Source organism: Ruditapes philippinarum, unplaced genomic scaffold (genome assembly GCF_026571515.1).
Source record: "Ruditapes philippinarum isolate M1 unplaced genomic scaffold, ASM2657151v2 ctg6530_1_1_1_1, whole genome shotgun sequence".
Lineage (NCBI taxonomy): Eukaryota > Metazoa > Mollusca > Bivalvia > Venerida > Veneridae > Ruditapes > Ruditapes philippinarum.
In genome coordinates this window covers 23,686-47,574 of record NW_026866653.1, presented here as the reverse complement: position 1 = coordinate 47,574, position 23,889 = coordinate 23,686, and the positions used below count along the sequence as shown (strand labels likewise).

Sequence of the window (23,889 nt, the reverse complement as noted above, 5' to 3'; positions counted from 1 at the left end):
GTTTTGGAGTTATTTCCCTTTCATTTAGAGATGCACGAAGTACAGATACGCTAATCAATGACACGGACTCTTTGAAAGTCATTTATACATATTATTTTACCCATTAGATACAGATAAATTGTTTATTCGATAATTTTGTATGTTTATAGCATAACAGATAAAAAACTTCCAACAAATAATAACAAGTGTTATGTTTATAAAATTACAACAATTTGCGTAAAATTTCGTATTAGTTTAATTACAGAAACCCTGACCAGGGAAAATTCCACATGATTGTATCAGATTCCAATTGTTATAACCAAACATCTCGAATATTAAAGTGTTATAACTTTATATTTTGAGGTTTTTGATTTCAGCCAGATTCCCCACACACGGATTCCTGTGTTTTGTTGTTGAAACATTTGTACCATTGTTGGTTTGGTCACACAGACCAACAGACCATTGGTGTTTTAGAGTTTGAAATGTCAGATTGTGACCTAAAATATTATGACTCCCGTTTGCTGCTTTGCATAGAAATATGTCATCACTCCTGTAAACATTCTGTGTTTTTACACATAGCCCAGGCTGTGCATGTGCTAGTGGTGCAAAGTTATAACTGCCTGAGCGGTAACCGTTTTAATTGTACGAAAATATGTAAACATGGCTTTACTAGAAATGATATGACAAAACATGGCTATACAGAATTGATATGACAAAACTAGCGTAACACTTTTTTTATTTAGAGGTTAATACTTGGTTGCTGCTCGCCATTATGCGATAATGGCCCGAAGATGTGCATAATGGCCTGAGGGCCGTAGGCCCGAAGGACATTATGAACTCGAGGGCCATTATCGCATAATGGCGAGCAGCAAGCAAGTATTAACGACTTTAATACCTATGTCCGAAATACGGCGTTTAGACATCGCCGCTAATATATCTAAGAAACGGACAGTTGTCAATGTAAACAAATATCTGAACATTATATACTGTACAGTTAAACACTCCGATTAACTTAGAAAACAAAACAACACAAAATAAATATAAGAAAATGTTGTTTTATTACCGATAATACAGAATCCTACTCTTCACATTTTTTTTGGAGAATTACATTTAGATCTAGTGCCAGTTTTAAATGAAGTTTTGTGCCTTCAAGAACGATTTCTGAGACTGTCTATGTCTAAATGCGAACGATCCTACCTTTTTGTTCAGTCAATCTAAAATCGTTTTTGGAATTTCTGAGGGTCATGTATTGTCTTCAGTTTATAAATCTCCAATGGTAAGCTTTGCTGATTGTGATTAATTATGCCATTTAAACTTTTAAAAAATGTGGGCAAGTGACTACAGTTCATTTAACGTCATCAGCCATCTTGATAGTCACTGAGAGATGATGACGTCATTCTTCACGTGCGCTCATTCACACGCCCATTAAGGAAAAATAATGCCGAGTAGCAAGGCGGCCAAAATTGCATAATGACCTAGATCTTGCCATAATGGCCCTGAAATACCCTAGATTTTGCTACTATATAATTATAGTAACATAGGTATTATTAATTAGTATAACTGATGAACAAGCCAAAAATCTTGAATATGCAACAATTCAATCACTTTAAAATGTCGTGTCTTAGTGACTTAAGCTAAATTGAATTTAAAAAGAGTAAACAAAGTTATATCGGTCTGTCTAGAATGAGTCTGTGTGCTTTTGATATACAATGTACATGGTAATACACTGTGAATTCATTAAAGGCTAACATACGTAAGGGGAGGTAACAAGAGTTTAAAGACATACACTGTAAGTCTGAATTCATTCAACATAAATAATAAATAAACCACACGTCCGTATTAGTCATTCATTCAGTTATTATTCACCACAATCACAGCTGGCTGAACAATACTGTAAACATTTTCAAAATATTTTTTAATGAAATCGAAGTAAAATTTACATAATTGTTAACTTAACCACAGTTTTACTATGATTGTTTTAAATCACAACGTTACCTTACAATCGATTGTTTTTTTGAAACCGCGAAATGATTCACAGTGTACTTACGAGTAAACCACCATTTATGCAAATTATCTGTACTATAAAATTTATCATTAATTATTTTCGAAAATGAATATTTATTATTGTATTTGTCACTCTGAAATTTGCACGCTTTCTCAGAAAGCATCTTTGAACCGTTTGAATTTTTGTTTGTTTCATGCACTAAAAGCAAATGAACTGCAAAACTCTTTACTTCGTTTCACTAAAATAGTGTGCATTTTGATATTTACATATCAAAGTTACGTCTCGCTTGTAAACTGTAAAATATTATGTCTTGTTACCTTTCAAATACAATGGTGAAAAATTATCTTATAAATTATCTCGTATAGATGATGATAATCATTACAAGCTACATTATCTTCTCCTAAATTTATTTTTTAACAACAACAACAACGACAATAACATGCAGTAAAAATGTATTTTGTGGTTGAAATATTGTGTCAACGTTCAATCAATGTGTCCTCGCTTTCAATATACAGGTATTTTCATTTTTTTTAAATCAATTTTTAATCGTAGTCGGGTGGACAAACTTGCTGACTTCAAAGCATTTCTCCATCACCACTGTGGGCTAAAATTCCGCCACACCCTCTGGATTCTTTCATGCGAGACAACTATGCTAGCTTTCCTTACGCCAGATCTGTTAATTCCACTCTTGTTCCGGTTCATGTCTGAAACAAGTTTCTGGGATCTTCCCCTACCAGTTATGTTAAAAAGTCGTTACATGCACTTACCTGATATTGAGTCTGTTCATAAGAATATTTCTCAATACTTTTAGTTCTAAATATTATATCTAGCTACGATTTTTATTCCGATCAAACATTAAAAGGATATATAGAATCATAACCCATGTATGATTATTGTATAACACAGGCATATTTGCTGAAGCAGTTTACGATGCATAAAGTCACGTACGACAAATTAACTTCGTTCATAAGTGGTGATTGCCGTTCAGAATTGTTAAAATCAATTAACAAGCTGCGAGCTATCATTCATTTTTCAATAGACAATGAAAAAGAAAACAACAACAGGAAACCCGACAAACTGTATATCTACAACAAAGTCAATACAAAATAGTTTACGTGCCGTATGATAAATACTCAAACTTCTGTGTTCCTGCTTTAAAACATGTAAATGGGATTGACTAGTGATAAAACATCCTTCTTGAATCCCAGAGGTTTGTTTTATCCGAGATATATCTTATCCAAGGTTTGTTTTATCCAGCTCCTTTTATCCCAAACCAAAAATAATAATAAAAAAGATATGCAGAATCCCAACCTTTATATAATTATTGCAAAAACTGATGTTCACATTAACTAGACCGGAGGTAAAGATGAAAACAAACGCTTAACCCAAAATGAAATGATCAATCCATTTCAATTCTATAGATAACATTTAACATTTACCATGATTATAGTATTGTATACAGTATTTTTACAATATAAATAACGATAAAAAAATAAGGAATTCCGTTTGTAAAATCAATGGACAAACTGAGTTTAAGGAAGGGTTATGACAAACAAAAGAAATTGCCAAGCAGGGAAACAACCAAGAACAGGTAACCATGAAAACAAAGCCAATCGGAGCGTTAGTCTACAAGAAAATCAATACAAAATACCTTACGTACTCAATTAGCGAAGTTTCTTCTTTAAAACGTGTATTTTGGACTGACTTATGGTAAAACTCTTGTTTTATCCGAGATTTGTTTTATCAAAGGATTGTTTTTATCCGAGGTCTGTTTTTATCCTTCAGTCGTGTAGATTTTTTTCAGAATCGGAGGTTACAGGGTTTCATTTGTTAAAATGGTCCAAACATACAGTTTATTACAGTCCCTTTGACATTTGAAAGTACAAATTATTTCTGCTGCTTTTTGTTTACAAAAATCTTATTTTGTGGGAAAAAAAAAAGAAATATTTTTGTATATTTTCACACAAAATGACCCATATAATATAAAAGAATAACTGAAAGTTTTGACCTCTAATTAAAATGCTAGCGATGGTCTGGTGGTTAGGGTGTCTGCCTCTCAAACATGCGTTCAAGCCCTACTCGGGCCACAACCATCTTTCTTCTTATGACTCCAGTGCTTGTTGGTTCCAGGAGGTGCACTCAAAAGTGATACTAGTAAGTATATGTGCAAGAACTTGGTTCGCAACCGAGCTTAAAACAATACGTTTAACTAAAATTCAGCGTACTCTTTTGTTCCGGTTGTTTTCGAACAATATTATTGTTTGCTATGATAAACGACAGAGATACTGTTTGTTACAATTCTTTTGAGAATCAGCCATAGCACTTAACAACGTTATTTTTCTGTTCAGAAATTCTATAGAAATATCTTATTAGATGAATCGTGATAAACTAACCCTACCCAATTGACCCCTTAGACAAATGTTTAACAATACTAAGTTGTATCAACAACTGTACCAGACTCTTTTTGAGAGGAAAGGGTTTCAACTGCACTTCACAAAATATTGTTTAAATTTAATATATTTATTTATCACACACCCGTGCCGATTTTGCGACTCCGTAAAAATGGTATTGCACGGCCGTGCATATATTTTGACGTGACGTCATTCGCGTTATACAAACACGCTAAATGTTAGCGTTATACTATAGGCGCGTCAATGAAAAATGACTCTTATTTCACTTTAAACGGTCTGTATATTGGGTATGCGATAAAAAAAAATTAAAAAATTCGTTGTAATTTTTCATTATTTAAAAATTAAATTGCCCCTTGGGAATTTAAAAAAATTTATTATGCCGCCAGAGGTCGCATAATAAAATTTTTATTAAACTCGTGCAATAAATTTCTTTAATTGAACAAAAACTCATTCAATACCCTCTATAAAGGGGAACAAAAAAAATTTAAAAAATCAGAAAAAGTGCAAAATCAATAAAAACTTTTTTTATCCATATATTAGGGCAAAAATTTTTGGGTTATTTTACTAAATTTCTAAATTTAAAGCCGCATATAAAGAATTTAAAATTCTTTGGCCCGGGGAAACTTCAAAACGTTACTACTTTCTCGATAAAATTTGAACTTTCCCGGAAAAACGTTAAAATAAAAAAAAATTTTAATCCCTTTTTTCATTTTTTTTTACGACTGCGGTTCAAATATGAATAATAGTGATTATTTGTCTATATATTTTCACAAAAAGATCACGTGACTTTATTAATCATACATTCAAACTATGATTAATCTTCACTGAACATATATTTTTACTATTTAACATATTTCAAAATTAAACGAAAATATGCAAATTAGATACCGATTAGCATAATGTTTACCACAAGCGTCTATCAACAAATAAAACCGGTAATAAGATTTTATTTTTTCAATTTCCAAAACAGATGACTCAACCGACAATGTCGAAATCAAGCGCGCAGAGGTACCGTTTTAAAATGAAATATTCAAATATTACAAATATCGACTTTAACATTAAAAACTGCATGCTTTCAGATAAGCCAAAATATTTAAGAAATTCTAACTTGAAAACAATGTACATTTTTTTTTTAAAAGACTAGAAAGATTCAAGTAATAATTTGCATGTTATATGCCTTTAATGACTATTTTTGCACTATTTATCACCATATTTGTACTGCTTGACTACCGCAGTAAGGCTTATTTTTACATATTTTGACATATCTTTGGTAATTGTCGTAGATACATTACGTTATTTACTCTTTTGTTTACTTGACATTAAATTTTGTTCTTGTTTTTTTTTTACTTTTCAATACATTAAAAAAAAAATTCATTAGAAAGATCAAGAGTCTGGAGATGTGCTGCTTGAAATTCTGTGTAGGTAGGATCCCCGTGTCACAGTGTTTTAGGTTGCTTACATCGGAACGTTTGTCCGCGAATATAATCTAAGATTAGTGATAAAATAAAAAATATCTTGATTAAATCAGAAATATCTGAAAGTTGGTAAAGTCGTAAGGATACAACATATTTAGTCTTTTCTTGCACGGACTAGAGTCTCCTCCCAAATCATCATTTTTCAGGTTACCTTATTTTCACATTATACATCAAACGCAAATGAATCGTCGTATAAAAACGTTTTGTTGAATTATCTTCTTTTTTAACCATACCAGTGACTACAGTGCGTAGTTTGTAGTAGTTTTAGTACTTGTATCATGCACGGGTATTTTAAGCCAACTTGACTAAAATTAAAACAATCTGTCCTGTCTATATGTGCATGCATTCCATTCCGTTCAGTACATTGGAGGACGAACTTGCTTGACTACATTAAAATGATAGCGGAACTAGTCGTTATTACAAGACTAACGACGTATGGTATCAAGGAAATCCTGCAATATGTAATAAAATCATGTTGTGTTTTTTTTTCATTCTTAAGTTTTTTATAGGAAGCATTCAGATTATTTCTCTACCTGTGACACATTAGGTGGTTGAGAAATCCTCCCAAACAACTTTTGTACGATTTAAATCAGCAATGCAGAGAGGAGATCGTTTGGTGAACACACCAGAAGCGAAACATGCTTTATTGACGGAGCCTTGCTAAGTTGCTAGTGTTTAAATTAAATCCAAATCATTAACTGCACAAAATGATCGAATTTAACGAATTGAATGTACTCGTATGCGTTCAGTGACGAGGTATAACAACTCCAAAAAAACTGTTTTGTAAAGGCTGGAAACAGACATAACCAAATAACTTGATGATGTCCATATTTCAGAAGACCATTGAACATAGAAATTCGCAAATACTTTGGCATATCAGCAGTCCAATTGTTAGCGCCAAAATTTTTCTACACCATTGCGTTTGCGATTCCTTTAACGTAAGTTCATTGCCGCCTTCCTTCAAGGTTTATATTTTCATTTAAAACAATTATCAATCGGTCCAATTTTTCCCAAACGTGCTTTTTTTTAAATCTTCCGCGTGCTTTTTTTTCCCCTTTTTCAGAAGTGAACTTAAAATGTGTTCAGCTTGCTCTTTATTACTAGTGAATTCATCATTAGAAATGTGACCATAAGTACCAGCTCACACCCGTGAGTGTCTTGTTAGTTTAGCAAGACTATTTCTAAAATTTAAATAAGATTTTGTTTTCCCTTTAAGTGTTACATGTACCACGCTAAATTCCAAAGTATCGAACAGAGCTGATCATACTAAGATTGCACGGATGTTCGGCAGATCATGTTCTTCACTTGTTGCATGGTTAGACTAATATGCCGTAAGCAGACTAATGATTTAGCTATATGTATATTCAAACGTCGTCGCTTTAGTAAGACTTCCTGTAATTTTACGGGGAAATTCCAAAATTATGGATGGATACAGTAAACATTTATTGCTCTTCTTGCATCATTTTTAAGTACGTTTTACCATACATGTACTTATCATCATATCACAAAGTATTGTGAATTCACAAGTGCTAACACCATTCTGAAGTGGTTCTTTATCTGCACTCCTTATAAAGCCGATGCCAAAATAATGTTTCTGACAACATTAACGATAGTTCTAAGTAATAAATGTATGGTCGAACACTTGGTTGCAGTGGTCGTGTTTGTGTTGGTAGTTTTCATTCCGGATCACGGCTTAATTTACCAGAGCAAAATTCAGCCACCCCATTGTTCCTGGCTAGGCTGTCAACCAGTTTACTAGTACAAGGTACCTTCTTCTATTTTCGCAATTAACTGAAACCTCTGTACATACCAGAGCAGAGGTACATAGAAAGTGACCGAAAGATTAGCTAAGGGCGTAAACTTTGGTTGCAATTGACTTAAAGATATTAACAACCCAACAAAAAGGATTAGCCTTAATCATCAACATAAACAAGACCAGTTTGTAGTCCATGCAGTCTTAGTCAAACGGAATGAACCTGTTGGCTATACATATCAGATTTTATTTTTTATTTCCCCGAATGATAATGAAAATTTAGATATACTGAAGACGGTCAATTTCCATATTTTTATAGTTAAGGCAGACAGCATGGTTAAATGGAATATTGATGGATAATCAATTTGTATTGAGAAGACAGTTTTCCCCAATCGGATAAAAACAATCAGGACGGCATGACAATGCCAAACATTGACAAGAATAAACCCAATTTTGTATCCAATTTGGGTATATGCAATATAAAATCAAAGGCATATTACAGATAAAAGCGGCAGGGGAGAGCAGCAGGCCGCAGCAGAAATAACCAAAACAAGTAAACTTTTGCTCCCTTTGAAATTTTATGAAAAATCAACCTCCAGTGGTTGGTTGGAATTCGGTGCTACCATGATATTCGCCCTTTAATGAATTGGACTTCAGTTTAATTCGTACAATTGCCGAAAACTTTGGACAAAAAAGAGTTTCATACAAAGAGCAGACCATATTTGTCTTTGTAGTACATGTACATGTAACACATTTTAAAGGCCCATTATGCCTCATAAATGCTTTTACTTTAATTACTCAAAAGTTCTTGGTGTACTTTTATAGTATCCAAAAGGTTACTCATTGGCCAAAAACCTGAACTATTTTTTTCATCTGTTGGTTTTTGGCAGTAAGTACAGGTATAGTAACTAAGTATTTTATATAGAAGTCAATATACTACTTAGTTATCATTTTGATACTTTTATAACACACTATTTCAAATTTTAGCTACTTTTTAAGGTAACAATCATCTAAATATCTCTCTATTACCATTATGAAGTTCACGTTTGCCCTTCTAAGGAAATTAAATGTATTTGTTTTTGAGGCATAATGTGCCTTTTAGCGTCCTATATTACGCCCTAGGTTATTTGGTGCGCAAAACTTGCTACATTATTATAAAATGGAAACTGGAACAAACTAATTTTCTCAAGGTGTTCAATAGATAACAGCTTATAAATCACTCTGTCAGAGGGAACTATTATGTATATTTATATTTCCTTAATTTGATTATGTCAAGCTGTTTTGAGTGTATTGTTTACGTCTGCAAAAAATTATACAACAAGTGTGTGTCTGCGGCGATATTCGAGGAAGATACGCCTTTATCATGTGAGAAGTACACATGTGGGATACTTACTGTTTTAAAGGGTTTCCAGACAGCACTCATAATAGTATTATAATATGATTAGCTGGAATATTACATTTATGACAAACTTTTTTTGTTCTGTAACAGCGTGACAGGCATGCGCAGTGACGTTCCTTTAGCAATTGAACGGAAAATCCTATAAACATTTGGTGATTAACAAATACCTGTGTGTTTATAAGGAGAAAGACAGAATTTAACATTATACTGTGTATAGCTAGACGATGAGTTCCCAAAAGCAAGGTAAGTTTTTTTTTTCATAGGCATTGTATGTATGTCTGATATAAAAGAAAACGTAAATTGATAAGGTTTATCAAAACTTTAAGTCCACTTCAGTCATAAAAACCCCTCGGGGAAAACTCGGCCATTTAAATTGTACTTTTATAGCTGTATCAATATCGATTTTCTTGACTGGGCGTTGCCATTTATTGTGTGAAGCAACATTGTTGAATATTTACCTTTTGCAGTGTGTAACTTTAAAGTGGTATGATGCCCATGTTATTTATTATATTCATTTTTTTATGATTACTTTAGTTGAATTATATATACATTTCAAAAAGTCGACTATTTTAATGAAGATTGGCCCAACATTTAATAATTGCAAATGTCTATGAAAAGACTATGAAAACTGCGTAAAAAACAAAAAGACAGACTGTCTCTCTTTTTCTTTCCGAAACATTCTTAAGGATATAAATAGAAATTTCCATGTGTCACGTGGGTTATTCTATATTCATTAAAATTGAAAATAAATATGGCAAAATGTAAACTATTGCTATCCTAACATTTACACTTGGGCATGTCACTTTAAGGTAACTTCATGATATATATGCTTTTTTATGCCTATCGATCTTTTTATGTAAACTTTTAAAGAAAATTTACGATCTCTCCAAAATTTTATTACGTATCACATGTATTATGTACATGTTTTATTTTCAAGGCTACGGTCATCATGATCAAAACGCTCCACCGCCGTACGGCCAGCCTGCACAACCGCCCTATGGTCAACCAGCACAACCGCCTTACGGTCAATCAGCAAAACCACCCTACGGTCAACCAGCACAACCGCCGTACGGTCAACCCGGGCAGCCGTATGGTCAACCGGGATATGGGCAACCTGGTCAGCCTTACACCAGTACGCAGCAAGTTGTACGTATATAATAAACTAGACCGTACCCAGGGAGTTACGAAAATAAGTGAGGGTGGGTGTTGGGGCAATGGGACATTATTTGACTTTCCTCTTTATCCGATGCGAAATAGTTCGTTTATTTTTATATTCAACTGGAAGTTCGGGTGATTTAAGTGGGGTATTTAATTTAAATTAACCATTAAATGCACCCGCGATGCAGGATCCCTACCAAATGTTTAAATAACCGAAAGTAGTAGTTGTCCCCTCGGGCGCCTGGATAATTAATACAGATATTTGAAATAATTTACATAGAAGTGTAATTTATATAGACAGTTTATGCATATTTACAAATATGTTTTTGTTTACTTGCCGCATGTATTCAATGGTCATGCTTAGATAAGCATTTAATATGTAAGAAGTATAAATTTCATTTCTCATGTCAAATATACACCCAGACACCAATAATTGCGACTTTAATGCAAAAAGTGACCTACATTTATATTGAACACAACAACAAAATACCGTATTTATAAGCCACAGATTTTAATAATATACATGTAACTGTTGTAAAAAAAACTACTACACTTCCAAGTGTCGAATATTCCAAGTGCTTTAATATGTAGAATGATCATGTTTACTACATAAACACAGACATTTTAGTTTGACCTTGAATTTGAACGCACAATGTATCAGATTTTATACTGCAGCGATGGTGCGGAACTTTTCATATAAGCTTTTAAGGCCTCCGCAGTAATAAAATATTTATTTCTCAAACAGTTTTATTTTTGACGCGTCATGTAACAGAAACCTAAAAATTAACATAGACCGTACAGCCGGTTCATCTTTTGCATTTGAGAATGAAGTACAGCACAACAACAACTAAATCTGTAGGAAATGCGAAACCCTTTTCGGTTTATTTTGGTAATCTTCTAACAAAAAATGCCTTTATAGTTTTGTGGCCGAAAAAGGCATGGAAAAGGTGATTGTTAAAGAACCCCCTCCCCCCCTTACAATCACGGACCTGACATATTGAGATAATTGTAATAAAATATGGAAATATTCTATTAGCAAATAAAGAGGTCATCTTAATTCTTGTTGGAAAAGTTCATTTAAATACGTAATACTTAAGGGCCATAATTATAGTAGTTCTTAACATTATCTACAACTAGAGAAATTACAAATGCAACAAATAGTGTTAATTTAAACATATTTATTTAAGCTCGGTTGCGAAACAATTTCATACAACTATAATCAACCTCCTTCGCGTCCACTTCCTTGAACAAAGCAGTACTGGTGACATATAAAGAAACATGATTTTGACCAGAGTATGACTCGAATCCATGATCTCTGGGTTGAGAAGCAGACTTTTTAATTAGTGTCAACTGACGTCATCGTTTCTCTTGGCCTCAATATTGTTGATCCTAATTATTTTTGACAGTATCATTTATTTTGTACTCTTATAGAAAAAACATGACACGAGTCTATTAAGGCTACCACTTGAATAAAAACAAGAAACATACAACCTAATGCACGGTACCAACCGTCATACTAAATCAATGAATTATACCCCCCCCCCCCCCAACATCGCATAATTTCTTTTGCAATTTACTGTTGTTTCAGGCAGTGTTTTTGTGTCGCCTTGAAAAAAGACGATATTTAGGGGTTACTTTTGTCGGCGGTGTTATTATCGGTGTCGGCGTCGTTGTCCCCTTAAGCTTGTCCGGAACATAAGTCAGTCATTATATTAAGTCGGATTGACTTCAAACTTGGTATACATGCTTCTTACAATGACCCGAAGTGCAGTGCACAAGAACCGGTACTCTGCTTTTCTTATTTTTTGAGTTATTGCCCTTTGTTAATTTTCATACTTTATATTTGTCCGGGCCATTTCTCCTAAAGTATCAAATCTATGGACTTGAAACTGAACTGGTACTCTGCATTTCTTATTTTATGAGTTATTGCCCTTTGTTAATTTTCATACTTTATTTTTGTCCGGGCCAGTTCTCCTAAAGTATAAAAGCTATGGACTTGAAACTTCATAGGATAATAGATCTCATTAAGGAGAAGTGCAGTGCACAAGAACTTGTACTCTGCATTTCTTATTTTTTGAGTTATCGCCCTTTGTTTATTTTTCATACTTTATTTTTGTCCAGGCCATTTCTCCTTAAGTATAAAAGCTATGGCTATGAAACTTCATAGGATGATAGATCTCATTAAGAAGAAGTGCAGTGCCCAAGAACTGGTACTCTGCATTTCTTATTTTTTGAGTTATTGCCCTTGTTAATTTTCAAACTCTATTTTTGTCCAGGCCATTTCTCATAAATTATAAAAGCACCAGTTATTCGATTCCATTTAGTCACACAGTGATAAACGGTGGCTGCAATTCTAATGCCTCAACCATTATGTCTTCATCCCCCAGCCACAAACGGCATAAAATATAACTAACACTGTAGTAAGTCGTTGCTGATTGAATAGCAAACAGTGCGTACCATGAATCATCTAATTACATCAAATAAAATAATCATGTGAGTTTATAGAGTGGGAGGGGGTATCATATTTCCGGCGTTTGTTGTGACACTTTTTGTTCGGAAATGATAACTTAGTCGATATGAAAAATCGCCAGTTTAAATCTTTATTAATTAAGATATAAACTGTTAACAATTATCAATGACAATGTTAATTAATTTAATATTTTGCCAAATTTGAATGCTTTTTAACTTTAGTTAAAAGTATTATAGTTGATAATTAAAGGCTATATAAACGTATTTATTGTACGTGAATTAAGTAAACTACAAAAACTGCTAGCCAAAGATTTTGTGATAAACGAAAAAGATAACAAAATCATTGCATTTCACTTATAAATGTACAAACTCATTCGGAAATCCTCGGTATTCTAATAACAGCTACTATAAGTCTTTATATTATATGCTAATAAGCGTGCAGGGTTATATGACATCCTTCGTGAAAGCAATAAAATCTTACCCACAAACATGACAGCCTGTTGAGTGTTGGTGGTGGGGGAGAAATGCGAGCACTGTTAAGTGTTGAGAATGGAGTACAGCTCAGTCGGTGCTAGGGGGCGTGACGGATGTTGCACTTTGTCATTATCCTTCATTTACAGACACAATCAAACCGAGTCTGTAATTTTCATGTAATTTTGTTCTGATTAATGCTTCCGAGGGATCACTTTGTATCCAGACTTTTATCTTTGTTCGATATAGCATGTCACCTTGCGTCATAACCGTCAAAGATTATGTAATATGTACAATACAGCCAAATTTTCATATCAAAGTACGCGAAGCACGGAAATACATAGGCGATGAAAGGAACGTGGTGTTTATAAAAAACCCTAAATATTTGCATTTGATGTCCAGCGACAATATATTTTCGAAATAGAAAAATACGAATGATTTTAGGGGCGTGAGAGGCACATTTTGCTCCAAATATGCCCCTACCTGAATAATTATTTGATATGGAAGTCAAAATACTACTTTCTTTACATTTTGCTACTTTTATGACAAATAATTGCACATTCAAGCCAACTTTCATCAGGTGATAATAATTTAGAATGTTCTAAAACCATTATTTAACGTTAAAAAAAACCAACAAATTTTGCTCTTTTCTAATAAATGGAAAAACTGTTCGTTTCTGAGGCGTATTGTCACTGCGGTATACCGTACCCCGGATATTGCTCGATATAATGAGGACTTTCATTCCATTTCGCGACTTTGAACGAGGAAGGAGGTATGTTCAGTGACGGTATTAAGTCATTTGTAATTGGTTTGATATAATTTTTATAGAAAAACAAAATACTTCGATAATTTCTCTAGTTGCTGAAACCCCAAAAATGTTAAGAAATAGCTTTGAAATGTAATTAGGAGGTATAATTTGTCTCTTTGCTCACGTGATAAATGAGCTCGGATCAGTCAAATTTGATGTTTTTGCGCATATACTCCCTCAAAAGAAAAACTTGAATCGATTGAAATGTGATAATGATGATAATGTTTTTGATGTTAATGCTCAATTAAGAACAGAACCCAGATGACAGTGCATTTTGATAACAGATACACATGTCAGTGTACCGAGTATTGCGTTGGAGTTGCCCGCCGGTGTCACGAGTATTGCTTTTTAGTGTAACGAGTATTGGTTATCAATATAGAGTAAATGAAAGTAGTAAACACAGAGTATTTACCACATTTGATTTTAAATATTTCTTATTGTGTATACTTATTTACACTATATGTGCACAATATGCAGTGTTCGGAGGTACTTTACTGGAAACATCTGTGAATAATCCAGATTTTCATTCCTGATCATGAAAAATCTCAATCGAACTTAGCAATTTTCTGTGTTTACAAAGTTCTCGTTGCTATCGAAGGATCAACCTTTCCAGAATTTGTTAATAATTTTTGCATATCATACTTTAAATAGTAAAAAAATGCATTCAAAATGCATTAATGATGCCTCAAGATTGTCAATATTAGACGGTATTGAGCAAGTGTGCCAATATCTAATTCCACCGACTTCCTACTACTAGTATGCTAAAAATCCATATAAAGGTAACTTTCGGTCATTTTGTACCTGCTCTCTAGCAACGGCAGACCGTCTGCGTGTGAAATCTGTAACGCCATTAGCAATGTGTTACTGTATGACTGCCGAGCGAATACAGCTCAAAAAAATCGAAAAATGGATTTCGAAAAGATTATGATAAAGGGCAGCAGATGCAATAAGAAGGTTATGTTCCTTATTACCACATAAAGGTGTGTTTTAGGGCTGTCTTGTGCTGTCCTGTTTTTGTTTCGGGTCCGCCTGGTCTCCTTGCCACTGGTTCGTGTTGCTGGGGCATAGGGGGGTTGCGTTCATTAAACGACGCCTTTCCTTTTCTTGTTTATCATATTTGAAGGCTTTACACCCCACTTCTTTTGAGGCCTCAAATAGTTTAAAACATGCGCTATTTAGAAATTTTGAGTTTAAGGAAATTAATGTTGTTCAAAAGAGTGATCACTTTTTCGGCACCCCAGTAAAAAGGTACATCAAGGAGGTGCCACAGGGGAGGTGTACCCCCTTCTGTTTTGGGGTTAGAAGTGGGATAGTAGCTCCTCTTATCGACGAGAAGATTTGGGACTTGTGAGGGGGGGGGGGGCTAAAATGGCCTAAAGTTGAATTAAACGTACCGTGTAATCAACGCCGGAAATGTTAGACTATATCTCAATCAATTGAGAAGTTGCTGCACCTTGAAATCAGTTTTGATGGGGGAAAACAACGCAAAAAAGAGATTTTTTGGAATTTTGAGACGTCCCCCCGTTGTCATGGTAACTGGAAATTTCAAATTGAGCATGGTGTTCCACATACTATTGTCCAGCCAACATTTTTGCCCAGTTTGATCAGTATTGAAGCATTTTTTGATAGTTTCATAGCAGTTTGAACTTGTAAAAGAGGCTTAAATCAATGTTTTTTTTCTTTTCTTTTTTTCAGAGATGGGTCTCTCTTGAGACATGCATTTAAAGATTTTTCATCGTCAATTTTGATGGTTCATCCCTGCTCCCGACCTTGCTTCTGACCCTGCACACACTTTATTTCATCCGTAGTGTGATTTTCAATCAAATTGGAAATTAAATCTCTGTATTTGCCCGTAGGAAATTAACAGTAATAATACTGAAAATGCATTGTTAAATCTAAATATTTGAATAGATATCATATAAACAAAACATTATCAGCAGAATGTAATGGAATCGATAAACAGAGTTGACGTGAAAATTAGACACAAATATCGATTTTTCATACTTATGTGCTCATTTTGTTTTGCAAAACACTGTACACTTACGTTGGGCTATTTTGCAATACTTTGTACACTTACAATCAATACTCGGTACACTTTCTTGTATCTTTTTGGCCTGTATTTTTTTTATATTTTCACACTTTTTGCCTGAAATTTGGACAAAGCATACTCAGATTGTGAATAAAAAAATTGCTTAATTCATTTTCTTTTATATTGATAATCGATTCTACAGTATCGCGGTCAGTATTTCCTAGTGAGCAGCAGATCGTTGAGAGGCAGTTTAATCAATTTTACAAATACCTGTAATACTTTGACGTCTTTTAGAGCTATAAAAATACCTCTAGATATATAAAACCCGTTGAAATAAATGAAATATCCATTAGTTTGGAAAATATCGTCGTTGAACTTCGTTCTCCGTTCAAAGTCGCGTAATGGGATGAAAGTCCTCATAATATCGAGCAATATCCGGGGTACGGTATACCGCAGTGATTGTGCCTTTGAAATATAAATTACGTTTGAATGTCTGTTAACCATGAGCCCCGGAAACGCATGATGAAACAAATAAGGAAATAAGCTTGTATAAAGAGCCAAAAACCTCGGAGGTGCTTAGTTAAGACACTGACGTAGATTGTGACGTCTTTGCAGAGACCTCAGTTTCGAGCGGTCATAAATATTATAATGTTAATGGCTAATCGGCATAACTGTAACTAGACTTTTTAAGCAAAATATATGTGTACTCCTTCTATCGTTTTTAGTATGTTTGTTTGTTTGTTTCATTTTTACGCCTTTTTCCAACAGTATTTCAGTCGTATAGGCGGGTAGTTTCCTAACCATCGTTCCTGGAGAGTTACACCAGTACTAGACTACCTTCCTCCGCGCTAAACTACCAAAGCATCTCCCGGGGATCGAACCCACGCCAGAGAGGTTACTTAATTAGAAGTCATCGACTCTAACCCCTCGACCACGGAGGCGGTTTTTTAGTATGTATCTGTCAGCATTATAGTAATTTAAAAAAGAATATATACCCTACATTGACAGTACGTTGTTTTTCTTTCCAAACATTTCAGGTAATTACCCAACCAGGTCAATCCGGTGTCATCATGACTCAATCACGTCCACCAGACTACATGGTACCATCCATTCTGGCGTGCCTTTGCTGTTTCTGTCCCACTGGACTTTGTGCTATTTACTTTGCACATCGCGTAAGTATACATGAATTTTTATCCAGTTTACATGTCAGGCCATTGAGTGCTTTTGTTGCAGTGTTCTTCCGTCAACACTTCTGGGCCATTATTATCTAATGGTTTATGAGCTGCAATCTGTCAATAATCATCTTAGTTAAAAGCAATTAAAGACGGAAGGAAACCAGATCAGACACCCAATACCCTTACATTAATAGAAGTGCACGTTGAGGCAATTGAACTCTTACATCTGTATTTATAAAGGTTCTGTATGTTGTAATTAAGGATGTAACGTACAGTTAAGTGAGGTTTTATATAAGTATATAATTATTCTTCTTAAACAATTTCCAAACATCCAAGAATATGTAAAATATGTACAGCAAATGATTATTTACGTTGTAACCAAACATTAAAATTATTGCATTCATTTTAATTGGAAAAAAAACACTGGCTTACATATTATTAAAAAATAAATTTCTAATTACCTCCCTTTATTTACATAAAATGTTTCATTCGATAACATGTTTACAAATAATGCTTTTTGAAACTTACAATATTGATATATCTTCATTTGAGCATCATATTTATGATATAAAATCATAAGAACATTGGCGTTACAGGATCTTCAATAACTTAATTTTATGGTCGGTGGAGCGTAATTGCTTTAACCTGCGTATTAGGTCTTTACTTCTTTAGTCTATAAAGTAGTGCCTAAGTACTCTGACAAAATATTTCAAGACAGGATATTCATTTTAACATACTAAAATGTGGCATTTGCAACTAAATAACGTTTGATTGTTACGCTCAAATTTTCTGATTACATTTGTTTTTCTAACACTAAACCTTTGTCGTTTCGTTGCTCCTAAATGGGAGATATGGGCCTTTGTGTTTGATAAGAACACTCTTGTTTGATTAATAAAAGATTCTAGAGTGGAAAGGTTTTTCAAACAATTAGAGAAAGAAACAATTAAGAAAGTAAAGCGGTCTGGTTATGGTATAATCTTCTTCAAATTGTATTTATTGCATACAATTTAGCAATTGTAATTAAGAAGTTGCTCATCAAAAGGAATTTGTTTAATACTAACCAGTGGTATCTTCACTATAAACATGTTTCAAACATCTTAAAATATAACAGTTCTTTTGTTCTTTTTTTAGGCAAACCAGCTTGCAAATGAGGGCGACATGATCGAGGCAAACAGACTGTCAAATAATGCCCGTAACTTGATGATAGCCAGCGTGGTTATTGGCGTGGCTTGGATAATTCTCGTAATCGTACTGAGAGTGGTCGTTTTTGCCACCACCACTACTACATATAATTACTGATCAATGCGCGGGATATAGCCGATACGTGGCCCTGTTTAATACTGCTTGAATTGATCTGACAATATTATATATACAGAGTATTTAGACGCTGACATAAAATGCTGAATAGTCAGTGCTAGTTTTGAAATGGTTTTATGTTTATAGTAAACTGCTTACGATACTATGAAGCTTGTATCAATTCTATTTTTTAAATATACATGTACATGACACTGCTTTATCTAATGAATAGTGATAGTTCAGAGCTTGGGAAGAGCGGTATATTTATAATATATATGTATATAATTTTTAATTCAATGTGTTCAGATCGGATATATTTTTCTAACCATTTTTTTAACCTTCACAATTATTGATAATTTATCAGCAAAACCGAAAAACATTGTACATGATGTTTGACTCTTGCCTTACACACTCTTGTCAAAAGTTAACGTTATATTGTCTATTAAAATTCTTATGATTCTTCTTAAGATATTTGTCATGTTATTATTTCAATACCATAATGAAGGCACATGGTTTTTGTTGGTTTACAGATCATTTGCAATCTTTTGCATCCATTATAGTTTTCACTGTAGTTGAAAAAGTAGTCCCCAGCTCACGTGGTTTTGGTCACATGATCATAATATTCAAAATGTTTGAAGTCAGATTTATACAAAGCTATACAGTCAACGATTTGCTGAGCAGAAATGCATGGATAACTGAAAGATTCAATGGAATACAAAGTTGGGAATGCGATTTTATAAGTATGAAAAATATTTTTGAAACTACATTACTTACCACTTATTGTTTTCTGAAGGAACAAAATGTCTCTGTGCATTTTTATTTCCAATTGAAATTTAAATTTTAATTAGTATTGGGTATAATTTTTGATTGTATAGATTTGCCAGACCTTCTTTTATCTTTTAATTACAAGGCACTGTTATTGAGCCAGTTGCTGAGTTGGTCCCTTGCATAGCATTATAACATATTTCAATGTCTCTGGAAAAGTTTCCTTTACAAGTTACCTTTTATTACATGTTCATAAAGATTCAGACTTGCATCAATGGCTCAGATCACTTATTAACATTTCCTATAATCATCATTATGATGATATAGTATTTTCAAATACGCGTGCATTTGCTCTAGATACATTTGATTGCGCGCCGATTGTCCACAAGGTGTCTTGTGCACAACTGGGGATTAGGTTTGGTGCCTACAGAGTCATTTGTTTGCATAGGTCTATAGCACCACAAAAGCACAAAAGCACTAGAAACACTATCAGTGATTAGATACTTAGCATCAAGTCCATCACCATGACGACCGAGGGAAGTTATTAGCTTATCTATGGTAGTCTAAATTAAGCTGTTGCAGAATGATCAAGACTCGTTGTTGCATTATGTTTCATGTTTATTATGGAAGCCTAGTTTTGAACAAAGGCTGCTGATTTGTTCTGCAATTGTTGAACGTTATCGTCTCTGCGACAGTGTATGATATAGAGGATATTTGTTTGTTTTGCATGTAAGATTGAAATATAATTTCACTGAGTGAACACCAGATGCAATATTTTCACGAGTGGCGTAGCCACTAGTGAAAATATAATAGCTGGTGTTCACGAATGAAATATATTTCAATCTTATATGTAAAACAAATAAATTTTCTTTTTATTTCATGCTTTTTAAGGGATTTTAAGTATATTTTTACTGATTTTGCCGTGTAACGTCACGCATTCTCCTATGTGACGTCATCATATCATGACGTCACATCATCAATTTTGAAATAAAGTTCTGTTAATTTTCTCTAATTTTGTTACATTTTTACATGATGTATGATGAAATCGACTTTCTTTTCCTAAAGAAGTAAAATTTACGCATGACGGCAATTATTTCTGCTTGTTATTTCATTTAGTTATGATTTTCTTTTCATCCGCATTCAGATATAGTCCGGCTACAGTGAAAATTATATTTTATAAATTTCACTAGTGGTTTATCAGAATATAATCATCTGATATATTACAATAAAACACTGGAAAACATGAAATAAATCTGAATTGCAGACCGAAAAGTTGTCCTTTTAATGAAATAAATCGTTTAATTTATCTCATATTCAGGTAGCCTGTACCTTGATAACGTTGCAGACTTCCTTTATGTTCTGTGTATTTATTTCAGTTTTTCTGTTCGTATTTCTTAGTTTCTTTACAATCAACTCCATTGGCAATGAGGAAGGCAATAACGGAAGCTTGTATACTACCTTTAAAATCATTTTGTTCTGACGTTCACTGAAGCTTTATAAGCTTGAGTAAAAGCCTAGCAATAGGGGCAAAGACAGATAGAAGCAAGGCTTCTTTTACATTCGAGTTGCATTACATTTTGGTCTGGATTGATCAGTTAGTTTGAATATATGCAACTTATAGCTGTCATTGATTTTGTTCCTGTGTTTTGTTGTTGAAACATTTGTGCCATTGTTGGTTTGGTCACACAGACCAACAGACCACTAGTGTTATAGAGTTTGAAATGTCAGATTGTGACCCGAAATATTTTGACTCCCGTTTGCTGATTTGCATAGAACCTGTAAACATTCTGTTTTAAGACATAGTAAAGGCAGTGCATGTGCTAGTGAGGCAGAGTTACTACTGTCTGAGCGGTTTTAATTGTACGAAGATATATAAAATGGCGTTACTCTAGTAATGATATATGAAAACATGGCTATAAAGAAATGATATGACCAGCAAAACACTTTTTTATTTAGTATTACTGATTAACAAGCCAAAATCTTAAATATGCAACATTCAGTCACTTTAAAAATGTCGTGTCTAAGTGACTCAAGCTAAATTGAATTTAAAAAGAGTAAACATTTTCAAAGTTATATCGGCCCGTCTACTGAATCTCTGTAAATGCTGTGTGTGCTTTTGATATACATGGTAATACACTGAAGATCTATATCAATTTTGAGTGCATTGGTGTTGAAGAATGCACGGTTCAATATCAAATGTGTAGCATTTAAAAGGGGTGGGGAGGTGGGCGTCATACCTTAAAGATTGTAACTTCATTACAGACTATTTAATAGAACGTAAGTTTAAACCTTGTAAATTCATTAAACTTAAGGCTATTATACGTAAGGGGAGGTAACCAGAGTTTAACTTTGGTAACAAAAAGTCATGTACACTGTAAGTCTGAATTCATTCAACATAAATACTAAATAAACCACACGTCCGTATTAGTCCTTCATTTAAATTATTATTCACCACAATCACAGCTGGCTGAACAGTACTGTCAACATTTCTCAAAATATTTTTTAATGAAAACGAAGTAAAATCTACATAATTATTAACTTAACCACAGTTTCACTATGATCTGATTCACAACATTACCTAATAATCGTTTGTTTTTCTGAAACCGCGAAATGATTCACAGTGTACTTACGAGTAAACCACCATTTATGCAAATTATCTGTACTTTAAAATTAATCATTAATCATTTTCAAAAATAATAATTTGTCATTGTGTCTGTCACTCTGAAATTTGCAGGCCTTCTCAGAAAGCATCTTTGAACCGTCTGAATTTTTTTTTATTTCAAACACTAAAAGCAAATGAACTGCAAAACTCTTTGCTTCGTTTCACTAAAAAAGTGTATCATTTTGATATTCACATATCAAAGTCACGTTTCGTTTGTAAACTGTAAGATATTATGTCTTGCTACCTTTCAAATAAATGATGAAAAATTATCTAATAAATTATCTCGTATAGATGATGATAATCATTACAAGCTACATTATCATCTCCTAAAATTATTTTAAACAACAACAACGACAATAACATGCAGTAACAATGTATTTTGTGGTTGAAATATTGTGTCAACGTTCAGTCAATGTGTCCTCGTTTTCAATATACATGTATTTTCATTTTTTTAAATCAATTTTTAATCGTTGTCGGGTGGACAAAGTTGCTGACTTCAAAGCATTTCTCGATCACCACTGTGGGCTAAAATTCCGCCACACCCTTTGGATTCTTTCATGCGAGAGAGCTATCAAGCTAGCTTTCCTGACGCCAGATCTGTTAATTCCACTCTGGTTCCGGTTCATGTCTGAAAGAAGTTTCTGGGATCTTCCCCTACCAGTTATGTTAAAAAGTCGTTATGTGACCTTACCTGACATTGAGTCTGTTCATAATATTTTTCAATACTTTTAGTTCTAAATCTTATATATGACTACGATTTTTATTCCGATCAAACATCAAAAGGATATATAGAATCATAACCCATATATGATTATTGCATAACACAGGCATGTTTGCCGGAGCAGTTTACTATGCATAAAATCACGTACGACAAATTAACTCCGTTCATAAGTTGTAAGTGCCGTTCAGAATTGTTAAAATCAATTAACAAGCTGCGAGCTATCATTCGATTTTTAATAAACAAGGAAAAAGAAAACAACAACAGGAAACCAGACAAACTGTAAATCTACAACAAGGTCAACACAAAATAGTTTACGTGCCGTATGATAAATACTCAAACTTCTGTGTTCCTGCTTTAAAACATGTAAATGGGATTGACTAGTATTAAACATCCTTCTCGAATCCTAGAGGTTTGTTTTATCCGAGATATATCTTATCCAAGGTTTGTTTTATCCAGCCTCTTTTATCCCAAACCAAAAATGATAAAAAAGATATGTAGAATCCCGACCTTTATATAATTATTGCAAACACTGACCTTCACATGGTAAAGATGAAAACAAACGCTTTACCCAAAATTAAATGATCAATCCATTTCAATTCTATAGATAACATTAAACATTTACCATGTTCATAATTATAGTATTATATACAGTATTTTTACAATATACATAGCGACAAAAGTTAAGGATTTCAGTTTGTAAAATCAATAGACAAACTGAGCTAACATTTATTTTTAAGGAAGGGTTATGACAAACAAAAGAAATTGCCAAGCAGTGAAACAACCAAAAATAGGTAACCATGAAAACAAGGCCAATCAGAGCGTTAGTCTACAAGCAAATCAATACAAAATACCTTACACACTCAATTAGTGATGTTTCTTCTTTAAAATGTGTATTTTGGACTGACTTTAGATAACACATTCTTTTCAAATCCCTTTTTATCCAAAGGTTGTTTTATCCAAGGTTTGTTTTTATCCAAGGTCTGTTTTATCCAAAGGTTGTTTTTATCCGAAGTCTGTTTTATCCAAGGGTTGTTTTTATCCGAGAACTGTTTTTATCCGAGGTCTGTTTTTATCCTTCAGTCGTGTGATTATTTTCAGAAGTCGGAGGTTACAGGTTTCATTTGTAAAATGGTCAAACATACAGTTTATAAGTGTACTTGACATGAAAGTACAAATTATTTCTGCTGCTTTTTGTTTACAAAAATCTTGTTTTTTTTTGTTTTGTTTTTTTTTTTTTTGGGGGGGGGGGGGTAAAAAAGAAGCAAAAAGAAATATTGTTGTATATTTTCAAAAAAATGGGCTTATATATAAAA

At 33.5% G+C, this 23,889-nt stretch overlaps 1 protein-coding gene across 1 annotated transcript; it reads left to right on the top strand.

Annotated features, from left to right (window-relative positions):
- The first annotated feature begins 9,106 nt into the window (after positions 1–9,106).
- LOC132733232 (uncharacterized) lies at positions 9,107–18,640 on the top strand. Its single transcript, XM_060719833.1, has 4 exons — positions 9,107–9,265; positions 9,960–10,168; positions 16,995–17,129; positions 18,264–18,640. The coding sequence occupies exons 1-4, from the start codon at positions 9,247–9,249 to the stop codon at positions 18,429–18,431; spliced, it is 531 nt and encodes a 176-aa protein (XP_060575816.1). The 5' UTR covers positions 9,107–9,246; the 3' UTR covers positions 18,432–18,640.
- Positions 18,641–23,889: the final 5,249 nt, after the last annotated feature.

Coding starts and splice junctions, on each gene's coding strand:
- LOC132733232 (XM_060719833.1), top strand. Junction 10,169..16,994: donor ACACCAGTACGCAGCAAGTT/GTACGTATATAA, acceptor CAAACATTTCAG/GTAATTACCCAACCAGGTCA. Junction 17,130..18,263: donor CTATTTACTTTGCACATCGC/GTAAGTATACAT, acceptor TTCTTTTTTTAG/GCAAACCAGCTTGCAAATGA.